This window comes from Prionailurus viverrinus, chromosome A3 (genome assembly GCF_022837055.1).
Source record: "Prionailurus viverrinus isolate Anna chromosome A3, UM_Priviv_1.0, whole genome shotgun sequence".
NCBI classification, from domain to species: Eukaryota; Metazoa; Chordata; class Mammalia; order Carnivora; family Felidae; genus Prionailurus; species Prionailurus viverrinus.
The window spans coordinates 62764408-62786046 of record NC_062563.1 but is presented as its reverse complement, the minus strand read 5'-3'; the positions used below and the strand labels follow the sequence as shown (position 1 = coordinate 62786046).

Here is a 21639-nt window from a genome sequence, read left to right as displayed (position 1 = left end):
CTACATGCCAGGTGCCACCAACAACTCAATGAGTTTGGTGAGGAATAGTCCCTGAGGGAGATAGTCATACCAGGACCTTCTGATCTCCTGTGTCCTCCACGTGGAACTCTTCTCCCAGGTCTTTGTGAGGCTCACCCCCTCACTTCATCTAAGTTTCCGTTCAAATGCCACCCCCTTGGAGAAGACTTCCCTGGTCACCCCATCTAAAACAGCATGGCCCCAGTCCCTCTGTCCATTTCCTCATCTTGCTTCGTTTTGCTCCATAGCATTTACTGCCAGACAGTAAAATGAGGATTTATGTGTGGTCTGTTATTCCCACACTAGAACCTAAGTTCCAGGAGGGTAGGGTCTTTCTCGTTCCCACATGGTACCAGCACTAGAATGGTACCTGGTACACTGTAGGCACTCAATGCAGGAAATACTTGTTGAATGAATGAATGGGTCTTACAAGAAGCTAAGTATTGGATGCTGTTGGGGAAGAGCACATAGCTCCCATAACCTTGACCCAATCTAGTCAAGAGATGGTAGAGGAAGACCGGCTGGAGTAAATGACACTTGCAGACTTGAGAAATAAGCAGGAACTTAGCAGTGAAGTCACATTAGTTATGAGTTTGAAACTCAAGAATAAGTATTTAGATGAAACATGGAAATGTTTTGAACCAAATGAGCAGTAAGGAAAATGGCCTGGAGAGGATCAATGAGAGACCTGAAGGTCAAGTGGAGACCACGGTTTGCACAGTTGGGATAGTCACAGCACTGAGATTATGATGTTGAAGAGACATTATTACCACCCTTGAAGAGTTTTTCACACAGCGTTTTTTTCTTTTGGTCTTTCACACATGGATTTGTTCATTTTTGCACATTGCCTTCCACACTTAACTGTGTGCCACAGTACCTATACTTATTCTTTTCATGACATAGCAAATGTGTTTCTGTAGAATCCTTATAAAGATTTTAAATGACATTCACCCTTTTCAAAGTCTACTTTTGTTACTAGGAAATTTGAAAATACATAAAAATGTAAAGAAAACACAAAACACAATCTGGACACCTGTAGAAAAGCCCTGTTCCCAGTTTATTTCCTTTCAATCAAAGAGCATACATAATGGGTGAAAAACATTCCATACTGTCAATGAACCATTCTGTCTTTTAAATAACTCTCTTCTTGAATAGTTCTTCTTGTTCCTGAGTAAATATTTTCCCAAGGATAATCTGCTAGAAGTGGAGTGACCAGGTAACTAATTTTTGACAAAGCTGCCCTCTGTTAGTGTGGGTGGGATGGTGACCAGGTATCAGGCAGGTCGTGTTGGAATCCAGCATCCATGCTAAGTCATGCTTCACTTTTCTACTGTAAAAGTAGATGTGGGAATCCAAAGAGGTAGTGATTTCGTTTGTTTACACAATTACCATCATTCTCCCTAGCAGGAATGCAAGTTCCTTGAAGGCAAAGGGCTGTCTCAACGTCCCCAGACCTATAGCACAGTCGGGCGCAATCAACTTGAAGAAACTTGAGCTTCCCAACGTCCAGTCCTCTTTCAGCTCTCCTTGCCCCTAGGTCAGTGGTTCCCGGGCCCTTTCCTCATAAATGGCACATCTGTCACATACTGAAATTCTGCCTGCCAGCCGCTCCGCTCCACGCCCCGAGTCAGGGACTTTCCAAAGCACAAGTCCGGTCTCCCGGCGCGCCGGCACTGCCTGTGGGAACGAGACGCCCAGCTCGCCACTCCGCGCCACCCGGCGCTGGCCACCCCTCGCCCTAGGACTCACGGCTGAACCCCGCGGGGCTGAGAGCCCCACGCCCCCGGCCCGCCCCAGGATCGCGCCGCCGCTTGTTTACTCCCCGGCGCAGCCTAGTCCGACCCTGGGACCCGCCCTCTCCCACCGCCTATTGGCGGAGGAGGTGCCAAGGCTAGCGACGATTGGTCCGGAGGAGGCGGAGGGGTAGGCTGCGCGAGGGGCCGAGAGGGGGCAGCAGGCGATGGCGGCGGCGGCGGCGGGTCGGCTAGGCTGGTTGCTCGCCGCGCTCTGCCTGGGCAACGCCGCCGGAGAGGCGGCGTCGGGCCCGCGAGTGTTGGGTGTCTGTCTGGAGGAAGACGGAGCCGCGGACGCGGGGTGGGCGCGCGGAGGAGAGGTGCGGGACGCGTCGGAAGCCACCTTCCGCCTGCGCGTCTTCGGCTCGGGTTTGGCCAACAGCTCCTGGTCCTGGGTGGCCCCCGAGGGGGCGGGCTGCCCCGAGGGCGGGCCGGCCGCGGCGCCCGAGGAGGCGGCGGCCCCCACGGGCGAGTGGCGCGCGCTGCTGCGCCTGCGCGCCGAGGCCGCGCGCCCGCACTCGGCGCTGCTGGCGGTGCGCGGGGAGCCGGATGGCTCGGCGGCCCAGGAGACGGCGGCCCCCACGGGCGAGTGGAGCGCGCTGCTGCGCCTGCGCGCCGAGGCTGTGCGCGTGGAGCCGGGCGGCGCGGCAGCTGAGGAGGCGGCGCCGCCCTGGGCGCTGGGCCTAGGGGCGGCGGGGCTGCTGGCTCTAGCGGCGCTGGCGCGGGGCCTGCAACTGAGCGCGCTGGCGCTGGCGCCCGCCGAGGTGCAGGTGCTGCGCGAGAGCGGCTCGGAGGCCGAGCGTGCGGCGGCGCGGCGCCTGGAGCCCACACGGCGCTGGGCCGGCTGCGCCCTGGGCGCGTTGTTGCTGCTGGCCAGCCTGGCGCAGACGGCGCTGGCGGTGCTGCTGTACCGCGCGGCCGGCCAGCGTGCGGTGCCCGCCGTGCTAGGCAGCGCGGGGCTCGTGTTCCTGGTGGGCGAGGTGGTGCCGGCCGCCGTGAGCGGGCGCTGGGCGTTGGCACTGGCGCCGCGCGCACTGCTCCTCAGCCGCCTGGCCGTGCTGCTGACCCTGCCGGTGGCGCTGCCCGTGGGCCAGTTGCTGGAGCTGGCGGCGCGGCCCGGGAGGCTCCGCGAGCGCGTGCTGGAACTGGCGCGCGGGGGCGGCGACCCTTACAGCGATCTCAGCAAAGGCGTGCTGCGCTGTCGGACCGTAGAGGACGTGCTTACTCCGCTCGAGGACTGCTTCATGCTGGACGCCAGCGCCGTGCTGGACTTCGGCGTCCTGGCCAGCATCATGCAGAGCGGCTATACGCGCATCCCGGTGTACGAGGAGGAGCGCTCCAACATCGTGGACATGCTCTACCTCAAGGACTTGGCCTTCGTGGACCCCGAAGACTGCACACCACTCAGCACCATCACCCGCTTTTACAACCATCCTCTCCACTTCGTCTTCAACGACACCAAGCTGGACGCTGTCCTGGAGGAGTTCAAACGAGGTAACGTGGGGATATCGGGGAGGGGACACGAATGCCAGAGCCCTCCGCTGGAAAAAGTGGGGGTTTATGGAAGTCTCAACGAAAGGGTCCCATCTTTATGGAGGGCAGTGAGACCTCCGAGTGCCCTTTTAGATGATGCCCTTGCAGCTGTCAGTGGCCTTTTGAAATATCATTTAAAAGCTGACTTTCAGAGCGGTATAGACAGCAAAATCCCCTCTTTCCTTGTAGGCCTAATTTGGGGAGCTATGTCCACTTGGTTCTAACCCACCAGCTTTTTTTGTCAGTGTCGTTTTTGTGAGTTTTGGCTTTGTAATAGGTCTAAATTCTTAAATAGAAACTAAAAGAATAAAAGAGTATAGTCTCAAGTTACCTGGACGCTGTTATTTGTACTCATAATATCAAATTAGTTTGGTCTGTGATGTTTCCAGGGATCATTGTTAAGGCCACTGATGAGCTGTTGCTTTGCTGATAACAGAAGGAATGATTCCTAATTTCCTGCAGATGTGAAAGAAACTTCCGCTTTGATTTCACCAGAAACAACTTTATGGATGCTGATTTAGTCTCCCCTTTGTCTGTCTAGTCTTTTTTGTTTGTTTTAACTTCCCCTTTTCTCATGCTGAGTAAGGTCTCTCTGGGTCTCCCTTAACTCCACATTTTCACCCTCTCTTTTCACCTTGGTTTATCTGAGCAACTCTAAGGTTGCTAGTAAAAACTGAGACCCACCCTCCCAAGGGTCCCAAGGGTGTGAAGGTGTGGGTTCCTCTGTAGTCCTCTCCATTGGCAGGCTTGGGTGTGTTCCCCAGAGCTTGGCTGCTCTTTGTCCACTGGCCATGCTTCTCACACCTGAACTCCTGCAGGATAAGCATGGGGGACACCCAGGGCTGTGGATGGGCTTGACCCTAAAGGCTGCATAATGTGAGTCAGGGTCTTTACCAGAGAGCGGAGGCTCCTGATCTGCTTGGCAGCTGTGAAGTCTCGTGGCCCCAGGCCGCATGGGTGTTGAATAGTTGGGCAGTTACTGTCATTACTGTACCTTAGGATTGTGTGGGAGACTTTGCTCCACAGCTCTGACTGCTTTGCTTGAGAATTCTTGGTTGCTCTTGGCTGTTTCCCCAAAAAGTGGCTATGCAGCCCCTCTCTGAGTACTCTTCTCTGGGCCACTGTAGTCTCCCAGGCAGTGGAAGTTCTTGTGGCCTGGTGGCCAGCACTTCAGGTCCTGGAGTCCATAGAGGAAGGTTCCATCGTGCCCCTGCCACCTCCCAGCTTGAGACCCTGGGAAGGCTGGACTTGATCTTTTTTTTTTTTTTTTTTTTTTTTTTTTTAATTTTTTCTTGCCCTTACTATTTAGTTTTTATTGTAATTTTTTTTTAATGTTTGTTTATTTTTGAGACAGAGAGAGACAGAGCATGAACGGGGGAGGGGCAGAGAGAGAGGGAGACAGAATTGGAAGCAGGCTCCAGGCTCTGAGCCATCGGCCCAGAGCCCGACACGGGGCTCGAACTCATGGACCGTGAGATCGTGACCTGAGCTGAAGTCGGACGCTTAACCAACTGAGCCACCCAGGCGCCCCTGGACTTGATCTTTGGGCGCTGACTTTGAGCAGAGCACTGACTGGTGTGGAGACCAATGAGTGGGGGTCCAGCTAAGAAATGCTGGAAGGCTGAACAAGGGTGTACAGTGGGCCTGGAGAGGAGGTCCAAGAGGGTATTCAGAGGTGGAATTGAGAGGGCTTTGTGGTTCGCTGAAGAGCTGTGGAGTGAGAGGGAGGAGCTGAGGGTGAGGCTTGGGGTTTCTGGCTTGGGGGTGGTGTTAGCCTTCTCTGAAGCAGAGCACTTACAGAGAAGGGGATCATTGGCGGGGGGGGGTGGCACAGACGAATTTGTTCTGAACACTGGAATTTGGGATTTGTCTGTGCAGTGTCCCAAGAGGCAGGCTATACCAGTTGATGAGAAATAGGAGGTAAAGACCCAAGCAGGAGATAAAGATCTGGTTGTTGTTATAGCAGTGGTCCCTCAGTCAAGCCACAGGAATGGTGCAAAAGGCCTAACCCCCTGAGGGCACAAGCATAAAAGGGATGGAGGGTAGCAGAGGAGAGGCTGCTGAGGAGAGCCAGAGGTTTAAACGTCCTAGAAGCTAAGGGAAGAGACCACTTACCAAGGGAAGGCGAATGATTCAGGAGAGGCCAGCATCATGTCATTTGGATCCAGCAACCAGGATACCCTTGACCTTTGAGAGAGCAGATTTGGTGCTATGGTGTGGGGTGATGGAACGTGACAGTTGAAGTAGATGGACCTTCCATGAGGTATGGCTACAAAGAGGAAGCCAGAGAGCAGTGGTTGGGAGAGAACTGGCAGGGGAGAAGGCCTTAGCTCTTTGGTTTTAAGATGGGCGAGTTGGGTGGCTTTGGGTTTAAATGTTGATAGGAAGGAACCGGTGGGGAGAGAATGCCCACAGTTTGGGCTGCTCCTCTTCTGGGGTGGTGGACTCGGAGCAGCTCTGGGGAACCTGAAGATTGAACGGAAAGCTCTTCAGTCCTTGCCTTCCTCCTCCTGTGGCAGGTGAGGGGCATTCTCGGGGCAGGTTGGCTATATCTTTCCTCTGACATTGGGCAGGCTTCTCTGCTTCTCTTTGCAGTGCAGTCCTTTGGTAGATACCTATTTTTCCTCATTAAAGTCCTTTGTAGCCTTACCCCTTTCTTCATTCTGTTTATGAACAAAGGGCATATTGCAGCCTTTATGGCGCCTGAGGTTTTAGAAATCGATTCCCTTCCCATCTCTCTGCCAAGTGGGTGAGGTGGTGGTGCCCTCTGAATTTCCTGAAGCTGGAGTCCTTGGCATCTTGGCAGCTACCATTCCGGGCCCTGTTCCTTTCATTCCTTCAGAGCATTGTCTGTTTTGGAACTTTATAGTCTGGGAGAGGCACCTTCTCTGGTGAGGTGCCCCTTAGTGTGCAGACTTAAGATGACACCAATTATTTTGTGCAAACATTACCAGGAAGTGTGAATACTTCGGAGTTGTGGTAAATAACATGTGTTTTTTTAGAGCTTTTAATCCTGTCATCTTTGTCAGCTCCTTAATGAAAACATTCAAGGACATTCAACCAAAGGAGGAATTAGGATGCGTGAGCTTTTCAGAGTCTCTGCTTTAAATGAACTGAGTTCTGGTGCTCGCTTCGGCAGCACATATACTAAATGAACTGAGTTCTGGTTCATTGTCAGAGGCCAGAGGATCCCCACGATTCTGAAAAGAGTCAGAGCTGTTGTGAGGAATGTTATCCTGGCACTTTTCTCCTAGGACATGTTCCCACAGTTGCTTTAAAAAATAAAGGAAGGTTGGGTGCCTGGGTGGCTCAGTCAGTTCAGCTCAGGTCATGATAATCATGGTCTGTGAGTTCGAGCCCCGCATCAGGCTCTGTGCTGACAGCTCAGAGCCTGGAGCCTGTTTCAGATTCTGTGTGTGTGTGTGTGTGTGTGTCTCTCTCTCTCTCTACCCCTCCCCTGCTCACGCTCTGTCTGTCTCTCAAAAACAAATCAACAAATAATATATTAAAAGGTAAAGGAAGGCAAAGGAATTTAAACTCCAACTGCATTTTTACAAATATTCTAGAAATTAGACATTATGGAAGAGTCCTCTAGCATCCATATAATTGAGTACATTTGAGCTTGCTAACTGGAATTAAAACTCCCAAGAGCTTTTGCAGGGCTTTCTGGTTGATGTTGGTAAGATGCACCATCTGCCCCCTTGTCTGTGGCTCCGTAGAACTTGCTTGGGGAGAGCCTGTAGGCAGCCGTCCTGGGGTCTGTGTTAGTGTTTCCAGTCAGCCAGCCAGGGGCCTGTATATTTTCAGGACATTTTTATCCTATCAGATGAGAAATAAACTTTAATCCCTCCAGCTGCTTGTTCTGTGTGTACCCCTACTGCTTTTTCATGGTTGCCTTCTGGACCCCTTGGACATTCTGTCTAGAGATAAATCACATGGCCATTGTGTTAGGGGATCTTTCAAGGGCTGTGCTTTCATCTGTTTGATATTGAGTGATTCCATGTGGCAGGCCACTGAGAAACTTGTGCCTGTTTTACAGAAGTTGGAAAGTGGGGCACCTGGGTGGTTCAGTTGGTTAAGCATCCGGCTCTTGATTTCGACTCAGGTCATGATCCCAGGGTTGTGGGATCGAGCCCCACATCATGCTTAGCATGGAGCCTGCTTAAGAGTCTCTCTCTTCCTCTGTCACTTTCTCCATTCGCACATGGCATTCCTCTCTCTCAAAACAAAAACAAAAACGTTTGTGGGCACCTGGGTGGCTCATTCATTAAGCATCTGACTTCAGCTCAGGACACGATCTCTCTGCTCTGCTCAAAGTTTGAGCCCCACATCAGGCTCTGTGCTGACAGCTCAGAGCCTGGAGCCTGCTTCGGATTCTGTGTCTCCCTTTCTCTGCCCCTCTCCCGCTCATGGTCTGCCTGTCTTTCTCTTTTTCAAAAATGAATAAACATTAAAAAAAATTAAAAAAAAAACTGTTTGAAAGCAAGGGAAAAGTTAGTCCATTCTAAAGGTAACCTGCCAAAGCGACTGGCATTCTGGAAGAATGGAGCTGAAATGAGTTCTCTGTCTTAGATGGTCATCTAGAACCTGGGCTCTGGTTCCCAGAATCTGACCAAAATTGTATGTTGAGCTTTGGTGTTTCCCCATGAGGGCTGTCTTACAAGGGCCTTGCCTTGGCCCTTGTAGAAATGATGTCTGTCTGCCAGTGTGAACCATTCCCAGCACAGATACCCAGTGCTGGGAAGCATCTAGAAATGCTGAGTTCCTCATTCACTGCTTCTGTCTCAGCAGGAAAGAGCAGGTAGTTCTAGGCAACCCCTGGCCTTTTCCTCCTGGAAGCGGGAAAGATGGTATAGTCATTTCTGCCTTTAATTTTTGTCTGAGGATGTTAGAGCATCCTAGAAAACGATACTTTTCTTTAGAAGGGCTCCTGTGCTGGAGAGAGTACCTTGGCCACGTGTAACTCACCCAGAGGGGAGGATTTCCTAAGATTTGGGTTTTTTGTTCTCTTCAGTGAAAGTCAGTTGAGTGTGGTGGTCAAGAGAACAGATTCAGGAGCCAACTGCCTGGGTTCAAATCCCATGGTTTTTTTTGTTTTGGGTTTTTTTTTTTATTTTTTTTATTATTTTTTTTTTTTTTTTTGCGAGAGTGCACACAGACATAAGCAGGGGAGGGGCAGAGAGAGAGGGGAACAGAAGATCTGAAGCAGGCTCCGTGCTGACAGCAGAGAGCCTGATGTGGGGTTCAAACTCACAAACTGTGAGATCATGACCTGAGCTGAAGTCAGATGCTTAACCGACTGAGTCACCCAGGTGCCCCATCAAATCCAGGTTTTGCACTTGGGTGAGTCACTGAACCTTTTCTTGGTCTCAGTTTTCTCTGCAAATTGTAAATGGGAATAATGTTCTGTTCCTTCATAGAGTTGTTGAAGGATTTATAAGTTAATAACTGAATAAAGCCCTTAGTGGCCAGCACACAGTAGGCACGAAATGCCGCAATCCTTCACGTCTCAGTGCACATTTTTTTGTTTCAACTTCTCTCCAATCAGGATGTATCTCACAATTGAGGACATCTTAGATTTGATGAAATATAGTTAAGTGTTTTCTTTTTATTCTTTTAGAGCCTCATTCCTTTCTTGATGACCTGGCCAGTGGTCTAATAATAATAGCTTTTGGTTGACTGGACATTTTGTTCAATCTAAAGTTGGAGCAGAGGTCTTCCTGCACCTGACACTGGGGGGTGGGGCACGGATGCTGAAAGAATGAGGCAGTGTGTGCCAGACAGAGTTCCAGAGAGTGTGTTTCTGAACTCTGTTCACTACACTGTAATTAAACCCAAGGTATGTAAAGTATTATTCACACAAAGAAGTGAACTTGACTTTTTTCTTTACTGAAAGATTCTTTTTTTTTTTAAACTGAGAGATTTTTTTTTTAATTTTTTTTTTTTCAACGTTTATTTATTTTTGGGACAGAGAGAGACAGAGCATGAACGGGGGAGGGGCAGAGAGAGAGGGAGACACAGAATCGGAAACAGGCTCCAGGCTCTGAGCCATCAGCCCAGAGCCCGACGCGGGGCTCGAACTCCCGGACCGTGAGATCATGACCTGGCTGAAGTCGGACGCTTAACCGACTGCGCCACCCAGGCGCCCCTAAACTGAGAGATTTTTGAAGCAAATACTCCCTTACGTGGATCCAGGCTAGCTTTTACCTTAAGTTTTTTTTATCAGTAACAAAGGCTGAGGTGAGTTTCTCTTAGTTCTGTATCCTAGTCCTGCACAACCCCTTCTGCAGCCCCTGCCCACATGTGGTTGTCAAGTTCTTGAAAGGTAGTTGGTCTGAACTGAGGTGTGTTGGAAGTGCCTAACACACACCAGACTTCAAAGACAGTGCAAAAAAGGAAAATATGTTTCAATCTTTAAAAAATTTTTATTAAAAAAAATTTATGTATTTGAGAGAGAGAGAGAGAGATAGCAGGTGAGGGGCGGGGGGTGGGGGAGGGAATCCCAAGCAGGTTCTGTGCTGTCAGTGCAGAGCCCAATGTGGAGCTCTGTCCCACGAACCAGGAGATCATGACTGAGCTGAAATCGAGAGTCAAAAGCTTAACTGATTGAGCCTCCAGGCACCCCTAATTTATTTAAATTTTTAATTAATTATTATTATTTTTTTTAAGATTTTATTTTTAAGTAATCTCTGTACCAACTTGGGATTCAAACTCACAACCCAGAATTTGAGAGGCACATGCTCCACTGACTAAGCCAGCCAGGGGTCCCTGTTTTGATGTTTTTATATTGATTGAATGTTGAAATATTTTGGCTATATTGAGTTAATAATATGTTGTCAATTAATTTCACCTGTGGTTTTTTGTTTTGTTTTGGTTTTTGTTTTTTAATGTGGCTACTCAGAAATTTACAATGACCTGAGTAGCTTGCATTTTTTTTCTTTTGGACAGGTATAAAGTTTCATAGATAAAAAAAGTAGATTCTTGAAGTTTTCTCAATATTCCCCAGCACTCTGAGGCTTGGGCTTTTTCAAGCTTACATTTCTTTATCAAAGAAAGAAACAGAAAGCTAATCTGAAGAAGAGGAAGGTGAACAGTTCCAGGCTGCTGCTCTTCCTCCCACACAGTTGGGGCTCTGACTGGCTGATTACCATTTACCATCTTCTCCCTGGATAACTTTCATAGACCTTGGCTTCTGGAAATAAAGGACAGCTTTCCGAATTGGGAAAACTTCCCTAGGAGAGTCACTGGGTGGCCCCTCTCTGCTCTGCCATTTAGATTGTCCCAGAGGAGGCTGTGCTTCTGGAGTTGGTGCCCTTATGTGTGCAACCCTGTTGCGCCTGTCTTAGTCTGATGCATCCTTGTCTATGCCACGTTCATTTAGACCAGAGGCTGACTCTGCTCTGCCACTGCCTGGGTGGCCTTGTGTGGGTGAACATAGTGTCTGAGATCTAGGTTCCTCCAGTGTAAAGTGAGTCCCACCTTGTGCCTGGCACCTTGTAGGAAAAACATCAACTTCTGTCCCTTTGGTGAGCTTGTCACAGGTGGGAGTAAGCAAAACGGGAGGCCCCTGGCAAGCTGTAATCTGAGTGTCCCCTCCCCCAGGGAAGTCCCACCTGGCCATCGTGCAGAGGGTGAACAACGAGGGTGAAGGTGACCCCTTCTACGAGGTGCTGGGCCTGGTCACCCTGGAGGACGTCATTGAGGAGATCATCAAGTCTGAGATCCTGGATGAGTCTGAGGATTACCGTGAGTCTTGACTACTGGTAGTGTTCCATCTCAACTTTTAAGCCTACTGAGACATATTGTGTGCATCAGAGGACAATAGGTCTCCGTGTTGCTGAAAATGAGGCTGGATCTCCAGTCAGAGCTGTTACCTAGCCAGGCCCCTCTCCCCTTAGCCCTGCCTCAGGTCAGGTGTCGGAGGCCCCACACCTGCGCCTGGCTGGGGAGCCGCGGCCTTTACAGTCTCAGTGCTTGCCTGGGGCTCTCATCACAGCTGCATTGTTTGGTTTCTCCAGCACAGAGGGGACACTCTGCCCTTTATGGGCCTTTCCCAGTCTCCTGTTTGCCTTGGCCCTTACTTTCTCATGTTCTTTTGTACAGTACAGAAACGTTTCCTCCAAGTATCCCATTCTTTACTGCTAAGAGGGTCTTTCCAAAACAGAAGATTCTGGGGCCTGTCTTAGAAGTGTCTGCCTCTTGAGATGATGGCTGAGATCTGTAGGGTAGACACAGAACCCATGCTCAATGGCTGAGGTCTCACGTGCACACTTGGGACACTGAACACCCCACCCCTGTTTGTTATCAGGTGAATCACTTTGCCCATGCATCTGTCCCCCAAATGCAGCCTCTGTAGTTTGGTGCCTCAGGTTGCCATAGGCGTGCGGACATCAGGTTAGCTGCTGCTGTTTAGCACCAGTTATCTGCAAACACGTGCTTTCTGGTGAGGGGTCTCTTAATGACCAAGAATGTCTATTATTTTTACAAGTGGTCTTGCTGTCATACCGGTATTATCTCCCAACTCTGAGGAGAAGAGCAGTCGCTTTCCATACTCCCTCGGGATATAGCAGGAATATGGGTTGCTGCCCCCTCCCATCCCCAAGAACTTCCAGGCCTTGGCTTGGTTGTGTTGATTGGAGGGCTACTGATGGCTCAGCAGGCCTTCTTGCCATTGTAGGAGATGCCACAGTGAGGAAGAAGCCTGCTTCTCTGAGTGCCCCTCTCAGGCAGAAAGAGGAATTCTCCTTGTTCAAGGTGTCTGACGATGAATATAAAGTGAAAATCTCGCCTCAGCTGCTCTTGGCCACCCAGCGCTTCCTGTCCCGAGGTGAGGGTGAAGGGTGGGCCTTGTCTTTGCTCTCTTGCTCCCCGTCCAGTGGGTCAGGAGACCTCCAGGCGGACACCAGGTGTCCCCTCATTCCCAGTAAGGACAGTGTCCAGAACTTGCGCTTCTCTCTGTAGCCCTGTCAGCATCTCAGGGCACCTGAGTGGCAGCTCCTGTCTGCCAGGTGGCTGAGAGCTGGGGCCAGGCTGGTGCCACCTCTGGCGAGCCACAGCAGCGGGTGGGTGTGTGCCTGCCCAGTTCTCTTGTATTGGGGAGGTGACTTGGCTCATGTGGGGCAGCAGGAGTCGGGTGTGGCTGTGCAGGCCACTTTGGGCCTGGTGGACACTGTCCCTTTTTTCCACCACGGGGCAGAGGTGGATGTATTCAGCCCCCTGCGAATCTCCGAGAAGGTCCTGCTGCACCTGCTGAAGCATCCCAGCGTCAACCAGGAAGTGAGGTTTGACGAGAGCAACCGTCTGGCTGCCCACCATTACCTGTACCAGCGCAGCCAGCCGGTGGATTATTTCATTCTCATCCTGCAGGTAACTGGGAGCCCAGACTGGGGCCTCCCACTTGCTCAGAAACTAGGGAAGGGTCTGAGAAGAGGGAGGATCATCCAGATACACACCCCCTGAATAACTGGGGTTGCTGCTTTCTCCTTGTGCTCTCTTCCGGCAGGAAAGGTAATCTGTCCGCATCTGTTTCTTTCCCTACTCCTCCTTCCTCCCTTTCCCTACACCTCCCAGGGCAGGGTTGAGGTGGAGATCGGGAAAGAGGGCCTGAAGTTTGAGAATGGGGCCTTCACCTACTATGGAGTATCTGCCCTGACAGCACCGTCCTCAGGTAAGTCACAGCCCTCTGGGAGTGGAACGCTGGGTTCAGCTGCTGGGCTGGGCAGAATCTGACCTGCCTGGCTGCTTGCTGGGGGAAAGATTCTGGCCTCCCTTTCTTCCAGGTGTTCCTGTGTGTGTGTGTCTGTGTTTTAATGTTCATTTGAGAGAGTACACACACGTGCACACTCACAAGCAAGCAAGCAGGGGGAGGGGCAGAGAGAGGGAGAGAGAGAATCCCAAGATAATCTCTGAGCTGTCAGCTCAGAGTCTGACTTGGGGCTCAATCTGATGAGCTGTGAGATCACGATCTGAGCTGAAATCAAGGGTCGGACACTTAATGGACTGAAGCACCCAGTTGCCCCGTCCTGTCAGACATTCCTCTTTGGGACAGGCTGGCTTTTCTCATCTCTGTGCTGTGTCGAGGGAATGGGCAGCATTTCTTTGGGGGCTCATCTTTGTTGCTCGCTCCTACCCCTGCTAGCCTTTCCCAGGAGGAATTGTGCTTGCCATCCTTCTCTATGTTCTAGCTATCTGTGGGGTGGATGTTAGAGACTGCATTTGTCCCCACCGGAGATGTCACTGTTTGTTTCTTCTGATAGTTCACCAGTCCCCAGTATCCTCGCTCCAGTCCATCCGCCATGACCTGCAGTCTGAGCCAACCGATGGTGGCCGCTTGTCTGCGTACTGTCCTGACTACACCGTGCGGGCCCTCTCCGACCTACAGTTCATTAAGGTGACTGGGCTGCTCATGGGTACTGGCTTTTAATCAGCTTTGTGTCCCCAAGGGGCTGAACCAGCTGGTCACAAATTTGTATGGATTAAAAGTAGATTCTAGTTGAGTCAACCTGAGAGTTCACACACAGAGCACGACCTTGTACTTGCTCTGAAGGACAGACGGCCTTGGCCCCTGGAGGCCTGATTGCTGAGTCTAGTCCTGTCACTGGGACTGCACCCAGTTTCCTTTTGAGATCTTAAAAACACTGCTTGATTGCTCCCCTCTTCCCTTGGCTTGCTTAAAGTTCTTCATTTTTCTTGGTCCTGCTGAGTGTGACTCTCCCACCTAGTTCTGGTGCTTGTGGGCAGGAGGGAGAGGTGTGATCTTTCATACCTCACTTTCTCCATCTGGCTTCACGAGTCGCACCTGCGTGGTAATGCTTCCTGTCTTCTAGGTCACGCGGCTGCAGTACCTCAATGCACTCCTGGCTACTCGAGCCCAGAACCTGCCACAGTCCCCAGAGAGCGCAGACCTCCAGGTCATCCCAGGCAGCCAGATCAGGCTCCTCGGTGACAAGACAGCCACAGCAGCAGGTGAGCCCCTCATGGCCACATCCCACCGTGTGTCAGCCCAGAGGGAGTTCATGTCCTGTGCCGTCCTTGCTGTTCGCACACACAGACTCACTCTCTCTGCCCTCACTCTGCCTTGCATTCTTCTTTCCTTGTCCCCTTTTTTGCCCATCCTCTCCTCTTTCTCTTTTCACTGGTTTTAAAGCTTGGATGACATTGCGCTGTAGACCAGCTGGCGTTGAAAGTATGTTAAGTTAGCATTTTCTCTGGAGGGCTTGTTAGGATGGATTGACTTAATTAGAGAATAGTTGCTAAGTGGGAATAAGGTCAAGCTCAGACACTCTTGGTCATTTAGGATTAGAGTTAGGTCACCTGAAAAATGAAGATCTAGGTCACCAGTGGGCCTGGCTCAGAAGGTGGCTGGTCGACACCATCCCAGAAACCAAGAAGGGTACTTGTTGAGACATTCAGTCAGGTGAAGCTAATATTTAAGGCGTGCCCTTCCCATCCAGGGTTCCACTTTGAGCAGGAGTATCACGTTGGAAGAAATAGACTTTGCAGTGTGGGGTGGGTTGTGGGATGGCAAACCACACCTTCAAGAGCATAAGAAGGGAAAATAAAAAGCCTGTGGAGAGAGGCCTTTGGGTAGGAGCGGTAAAAAGTCAGGGAACTTATTTTCCTTACTACTCAAGAAGGTACTTTTATTCTGATTGAGCTCCTGAGTTGGGGTTAGAGATACACTCCAAGGCTGAGTGGTGCTGGAGGAGTGGGTGGGGCTTCCACAGAGGCCACCGGCTGCCCTGGGCACTCTGCATTGGGGACACTGAACTCATTTGAACGCTTACTCAGCCTGACACTGTACTAGGAGCTTTCCTTGTCGTAACTCATCCAAGAAAACTTCCCAGCCATTTTCAGAGGTGGTAGTGGTAAGGTGCATTTTACAGATGAAGAGTCAGAAGCAGAGAGAGACCTAGGCACTCTGGCTTGGAACCTGTGCCTGCCCTTGGCCTTGGTGTCTCATAGGGAACAGCTCTGGTTACTTAAACCCACACTGGAGAACATGAATATGTTTTTATGGTAGAAAGATACTTTCTGAGAGGTGACATGTAGGTGCAAGGGACAGAAAGCCCCACCCTGGGCCACGTTAGCGGCTCAGCCCGAATGCTTCATCTCTGTGTTGGTAAAAGGGGGCCCCAGCTTGAGGTGTGCTGCTCCAACCCTGGATCTGGGCATTTGAGCCTTTTCTCCGTGAACGTGCACTGAGAGGTGGTGTTCTGCCTTTTAGGACTGATCACAGGTCTGTATTTACTGTGATATTCTGTTGTTTTGTGAGATGCCACCATCTCATTAGACTTGGGTCTCAAAAGCCAGTATGTTGTTCTTTCAAAATGTGAGCATTGGTCTTGGTTTTCTCAGCCTGAACTCTGTGTGGCTCCATCTGCTACTCAGACTGCACATGTTCTTTTCAAGGTGTAGACCTAAATCTAAGAAGGATGGTTTTTCCTTCATTTCCTTTTTTATTATACATGCAGTGTTTTACCATCCTTTTTTGGCTTCAGCTGTTCATTGGGCAGTCCTGTAAGGGACTACAGGTATCCCTGAAAGTTTGCTTGGTGCTGCTTTGCTTTTACAAAGTATCTACGTCCGTGCCTGTTTTCACTAACTGAAAGAAATGCGAAGAGGACTTTTGCTTCATGAAATGGTGGTTGCATCTTCGCTCTCTGCCATTCTGGCTTACAGAAGGTTCCATAGCAACACTCTACTTTGGGAAAGCAGGGAAACCTGTAATTTACAGTGGCTTTGTGGGTCATTTCCCTCTGTGTAATGGATTAGCATCCCCTGTTCTGTTGCCATGATGTTGCTTCTTCCTTAAGTGCGCCCTGACATTTGTCCCTAGTGGGGCTTGCCTGCTGTGCTTGTGCTCCTGCCTCGGCTCCCAAAGTTCTTGCTGCAGTCTCTCTGGTGGGTGGCACTCTGCTGCCCAGGAGAGCTTAGTGTCGCTGCACACATGGAGGTGTTGCTGGGGACATTGCTTAAATAGTGTAGGTCAGAACTATCCCCTGATTGACTTTGGCACTAGATTTCCTGGCAGACAAATGCCTTTATTGAGATGCTTGGAAGGCACAATCATTTTTAACTGCCTACAGCAGGGGTCGGCAAACTGGCCAGCTGCCGGTTCTTGTAAATAAAGTCCTATTGGACCCGACCTGCTGGTTTATGGGTTGTATGTGGCTGCCTTTAGCTACAACAGCTGAGTTGAATTGTTGCCACGGGAACCATATGACCTGCAAACCCTAAAAATATTGGCCCTTTACAGAAAGTTTTCTGACCCCTGGCCTGCCATTTCAAACTCGGGGTAACTACTGCGCAACGACCATTCACAGAGCTGATTTCCAAGGGAGAGTCCACTCCAGATGCTGCGCTTCCTGCTCCCTCTGGTTCTGAGGCTCATGCAGCGTGTTTGCACGCCGCCACCCAGGCCCCCCACCCCGCCCAGCGCATCTGTGACAGGCCCTGCCGGCGCAGCTGCATAGCTGGTTTCCTCTTGTCTCTCTCCCCTCTGCTCTCTCTAGCCTTCCCCGTAGACCTTTCTCTCTTTGGCACATTTGGAAACTGCAGTTGATAATTGACTGTGGACTAGTGAGCATTTTTTGTTTTCAGAAAACACCCAAGGTAAATATCTTCCCTTTCACTTTCTCTCTGCTTTCCTTCCCCAGCCCTCTAGCTGCTGGGAGGAGCCCTGGAAACCGCTCCCACTCCCACCCCTGCCTGGGAGGTGTTTCTCTTGGGGGGTGGGAGGGTGAGTGGGCCCTTCCTGTCCCTTGTTCCTACTTTTCATTTTTCTGGAAGACAGGAGGGGTCATGAAATACTCAGCACTGGAAACTAAACCTTCCTTCCAGTGCAGGTGTTTTATTATCCAGGGTGGGCTCCTCTCGTCCAGCATTTATGGCCTTGGCCTCCCGTGAGCAAAACCCCCCTGCCCTGCTTTCCTGCCTCTCAGTGATGCATCCCCTCCTCCCAGTGGTTTTCTCTTGTGATGTGGAGTTAGCCTATTTTCCTAACTCGTCACTCCCAGCTCTGCCTTGATACTGAGGTGTCCTGAGGCTCCTCTGTCTTACCCACCCCTTCTTGTCCTGAAGACAATTTTAACACTTGGTTTTGATAAGGCCTGCTCCCTTCACTGATTTTGATATTAATTTTCCTTTCCCTCTCTCCTCTAGGGCCCAACCACAGCAGACCTGGCCTCCCAGCAGAGGAGAGCCCTGGGCGGAACCCAGGGGTTTAACTGCTTGCCAGGCAGCCCCAGGTGTGGGCAATGGACAAGCACGTGGGGAACTGGAGAGCCGAGGAGTAGCTTCCCGTCAGCCTGTCCCCATCCCCTCCAGGCCACGTTTTAGATGGCCCTTATAGATGTCGGTCCTGGGCTGTTCTCAGAACCAGACCTCAGTGCCAGGAGCCTTCAGCAGGTCCTGCCCTCCTTTAGGAAATGGGGGTTAGCTGGGGCGCAGCCCTCCAGGCCTGCTTCTGAAGGGAATGGAAAGAACACTGTCATCTCCGGTCCCCAGGACCCAGCCTTCTCCCTGTGACAGTGCAGTGTATTTATACCTCTTTGGGCCAAGCCATGATGTGAGTGCACGATTACTGCCTTTATGTGGCCGTGACCTGTACTCACTTTGCTTTTAATTTGCCAACTTTCTGCTGCCGGCAGCACTTTTTGAGCAAACCAAGAGCACTAGTTTTGGCTGGGGGTTCACATCCATGACCTTGGCCACAGTGAACTATTTGGCTTCCCTTACAATGCCATGTTTCAAAGCACATGCCCCTGCCTGTTGCGTGTGCCAAACCTAGAAGCAGCACGATGACCCACAAGTATGTCCCACTGTCCTGCTCCCTCCTGTGGAGGTTGCTTCTCTGAGCCCTGAGCTCAGAGCCCTGAGCAAGCAAGCTGGCCCCCAGTGGCACTGAGGAGTCCTGCTCTTTCTGCTTCTCAGCCTCTCTTGCTTAGTTGCCACTAACAGTATTTGTCTTTTTCTGTGTTTTAAGAAGAGGTCATACATGGGAGGAAGGGGTCTGCTGCACCTAATCCTTTCTTAGTTGCTGGATCCCAGGGAGATTAACCAACTGCTAGACCTGTTTTTGTACCTTCTTCCTAGGCCTCTGTGGAGAGCTGTATGGCTGTAATTTGCAGGGAGAACAGCAAGGGGGAGGAGGGAAGGTTGGTTATACACCAGGCAGATCCTCGTCCCCTTTCTTAAAAAAAAAAAAAAAAACAAAAACAGGACATCAGGTTTTTTTATACCCGTGAAACATTTCAGCTCTCTGCTTTTTTGCTCTTCTTAGCTACAGGGTTTTAGAGAATTGGGAATAAGAAGGCATTTGTCTTTTTCTTCTGGTTTACCCACATTTACCTTCCACAGTTCTTCAACGGTGTAGAAACTGGGGCATCATAGAGACCTAGGATCTCAGATTGGATAGGGAGGGAGGAGGATTTCTGGAACTTTTCTCAAAGGAATTTGAATCCCTTATCTGGGACTAGTGGGAATGAAAGCCAAAGAACATTGGCATGCTCACTTAGAAACTGTTCTCAAGGAAGTCTAAGAGCAAACCCAGGTGGGAAATAGATACTTAGACATCATTTGTCTCCAGAACAATGGTTCTTAACTTTGGCTGCACATTAGAATCACCTGGCAAATTAAAAATACGGGATACCTGGGGCCCACCTTCCAGGGAGCCTGATTTAATTGGTCTGGGTATCAGGATTTTATTTTTTTTTGGAATAATTTTAATTTTTTTGTTTGTTTTTAAAGTAAGCTCCATACCCAGTGTGGGGCTTGAGCTCCCAACCTTGAGATCAAGAATTGCATGCTCTACTGACTGAGCCAGCCAGGGGCCCCTGAAATAATTTTAGATTCCCAGAAGAGTTCCATATACCCTTTCCCTTAATGTTAATATCTTACATAACCTTGGTACATCTATCAGAACTAAGAAAAAATTAACATTGGTACAAAACTGTTAACTAAATTACAGACTTTACTTGGATTCTATCAGTTTTTCCAGTAATGTCCTTTTTCTGTTGCAGGATCCAATCCAGGATACCAAGTTGCATTTAGAGTTATTGCTTACTTTTTTTCTAACTTTTTATTTTGAAACCATTACAGATTCATAGGAAGTTGCAAAGCTAGAGGTACCCTTCACCCAGTTTTCCATAATGGTTACTTCTTACATAGTTATAATACAGTATCAAAACCCAGAAGCTGACACTAGCACAATGTGGGTGTATAGTTCTCTGTCACAAGTAGATTTGTGTAACCGCCACTTCAGCCTAGATAGAGCTACCCCATCACCACGAGGATCTCCCTCCCGGCACCCTCTGAGAGCCACACCCACCCCCTTGGCCTCCATCCCTAATCCCTGGCAACCTGTTCTAAGATTTTGTCATTTCAAGAATGTTGTGTGAGATCATATAGTATGTAACCATTTGGGATTGGCTTTTTTCACTCAGCATAATACTCCAGAGATACATCCAGGTTGTTGTGTGTGTCAGTAGTTCATTCCTTTTGATTACTGCATTGTATTCCTTGATATACTCCTTGTCCCATTGAAGGACATCTGGGTGGTTTCCAGTTTTTGGCTATTCCGAATAAAGCTGCTATGAATGTTCATTACAAGTTTTTGTGTAAACATTGGTTTTCTGAGGTAAATGTCCAATAATGCAATTGTTAGGTTGTATGGTCATTGCATAGTTGTTTTTTTTTAATGTTTATTTTTGGAGACAGAAGGCAGGGGGAGGGGCAGAAAGAGAGGGGGTCAGAGGATCTTAAGTGGTCTCCACACTGCCAGCAGAGAGCCTGAAGTAGGGCTCAAACTCATGAACAGTGAGATCATGACCTGAGCCTACATCAGAGGCTTGACTGAATGAGCCACCCAGGTGCCTCTCTGCATGGTTAGTTTTTTAAACAAACTGCTACATGTCTTTAGCTGTACAATTTTATGTTCCTACCAGGGATGTGTGAGTGATCCAGTTTCTCTAAATCTTCATTTGGTATTGTCACCATTTTTTATTTTAGCCATTCTGGTAGGTGTGTAGTGGTATCTTTGTGGCTTCTAGTTGTATTAACAGAATGGCTGACGTGTATCTTCTCATGTGCTTATTTTGTGAAATACCTGTTCTTTTGCCTTTTTTTTTTTTATTTTTTTCTAATGTTTTATTTTTGAGAGAGTGCAAACTGAGGAGGGGCAGAGAGAGAGAGGGAGACACAGAATGTGAAGCAGACTCCAGGCTCTGAACTGTCAGCACAGAGCCTGATGTGGGGCTCGAACCCACAACTGTGAGATCATGACCTGAGCTGAAGTTGAACATTTACTGACTGGGCTACCCAGGTGCCCCTGCCCATTTTCTTTTAAGTTCTGTTTGAGAGCACGAGCAGGAGAGGGTCAGAGAGAGGGAGAGAGAATATCACAAGCAGGTGCTGCACTGTCAGCACAGAGCCCAGTGGGGGGCTGGAATTCATGAACTGCGAGACCATGACCTGAACTGAAACCAATAGTTGGACGCTCAAACAGCTGAGCCACCCAGGTGCCCCTCTTTTTGCCCATCTGTAATTGGTTTGGTCTTTCACTGTTGTTTTGAAGTCTTTATATATTCTAAATACTAGGCCTTTGTTGGATTTTTGGTTTGCATATATTTTCTCCCAGTCCCTTATTTTTTTCATATTCTAAACAGGATTCTTTATAAGGGAAAAGTTTTTAATTTTGATGAAGTCCAGTTTACCCGTTTTCTTTTATGGATTGTGCTTTTGGTATCATGTCTAATCTTTACCTAGTCCTAGATCCCAAAGATTGTCTGTTTTTTGTTTTTTGTTTTTTAATTTTTCAAATGTTTCTGAGAGAGTGCAAGTAGGGGAGGGGCAGAGAGAGAGGGAGACACAGAATCTAAAGCAGGCTCCAGGCTCCGAGCTGTCAACACAGAGCCCAATGTGGGGCTTAACCCCAGGAATCAAGAGATCCTGACCTGAGCCAAAGCTGGACACTTAACTGATTGAGATGTCCAGGTGCCCCTCCTGTTTTTTGTACAATCTTTACAGTTTTATGTTTTGCTTTTAAGTCTGTGATCCATTTGAGTTAATTTTTGTGCAAGATTTAGGTTATTTTTGTTTTTAATGTTTGAGAGAGGGAGGCATAGCAAGTGCACGTGGGCAGGGGAGGGGCAGAGAGAGAATCTGAAGCAGGTTCTGCTCTCAGCACAGAGCCTGCTGTCAGCACAGATCCAGCACAGGGCTGGATCTCATGAACTGTGAGATTATGACCTGAGCTGAAATCAAGAGTTGAATGCTTAACCAACTGAGAGCCACC

General features: G+C 49.5%; 1 protein-coding gene across 2 annotated transcripts; it reads left to right on the top strand.

Moving 5' to 3' along the window:
- Window positions 1–1869: 1869 nt before the first annotated feature.
- CNNM3 (cyclin and CBS domain divalent metal cation transport mediator 3) lies at window positions 1870–19955 on the top strand. 2 transcript variants are annotated; one of them, XR_007150778.1, is made up of 9 exons: window positions 1870–3305; window positions 10947–11090; window positions 12022–12171; window positions 12541–12710; window positions 12915–13011; window positions 13601–13734; window positions 14171–14309; window positions 16859–16958; window positions 17508–19955. XR_007150778.1 is itself a non-coding variant. In XM_047852036.1 (8 exons), the coding sequence occupies exons 1-8, from the start codon at window positions 1979–1981 to the stop codon at window positions 17570–17572; spliced, it is 2226 nt and encodes a 741-aa protein (XP_047707992.1). In that variant the 5' UTR covers window positions 1873–1978; the 3' UTR covers window positions 17573–19955. The 2 variants fall into 2 exon arrangements, 1 of the variants encoding a protein (XP_047707992.1); XM_047852036.1 differs by lacking the exon at window positions 16859–16958 and having other exon boundaries at window positions 1873–3305.
- Window positions 19956–21639: the final 1684 nt, after the last annotated feature.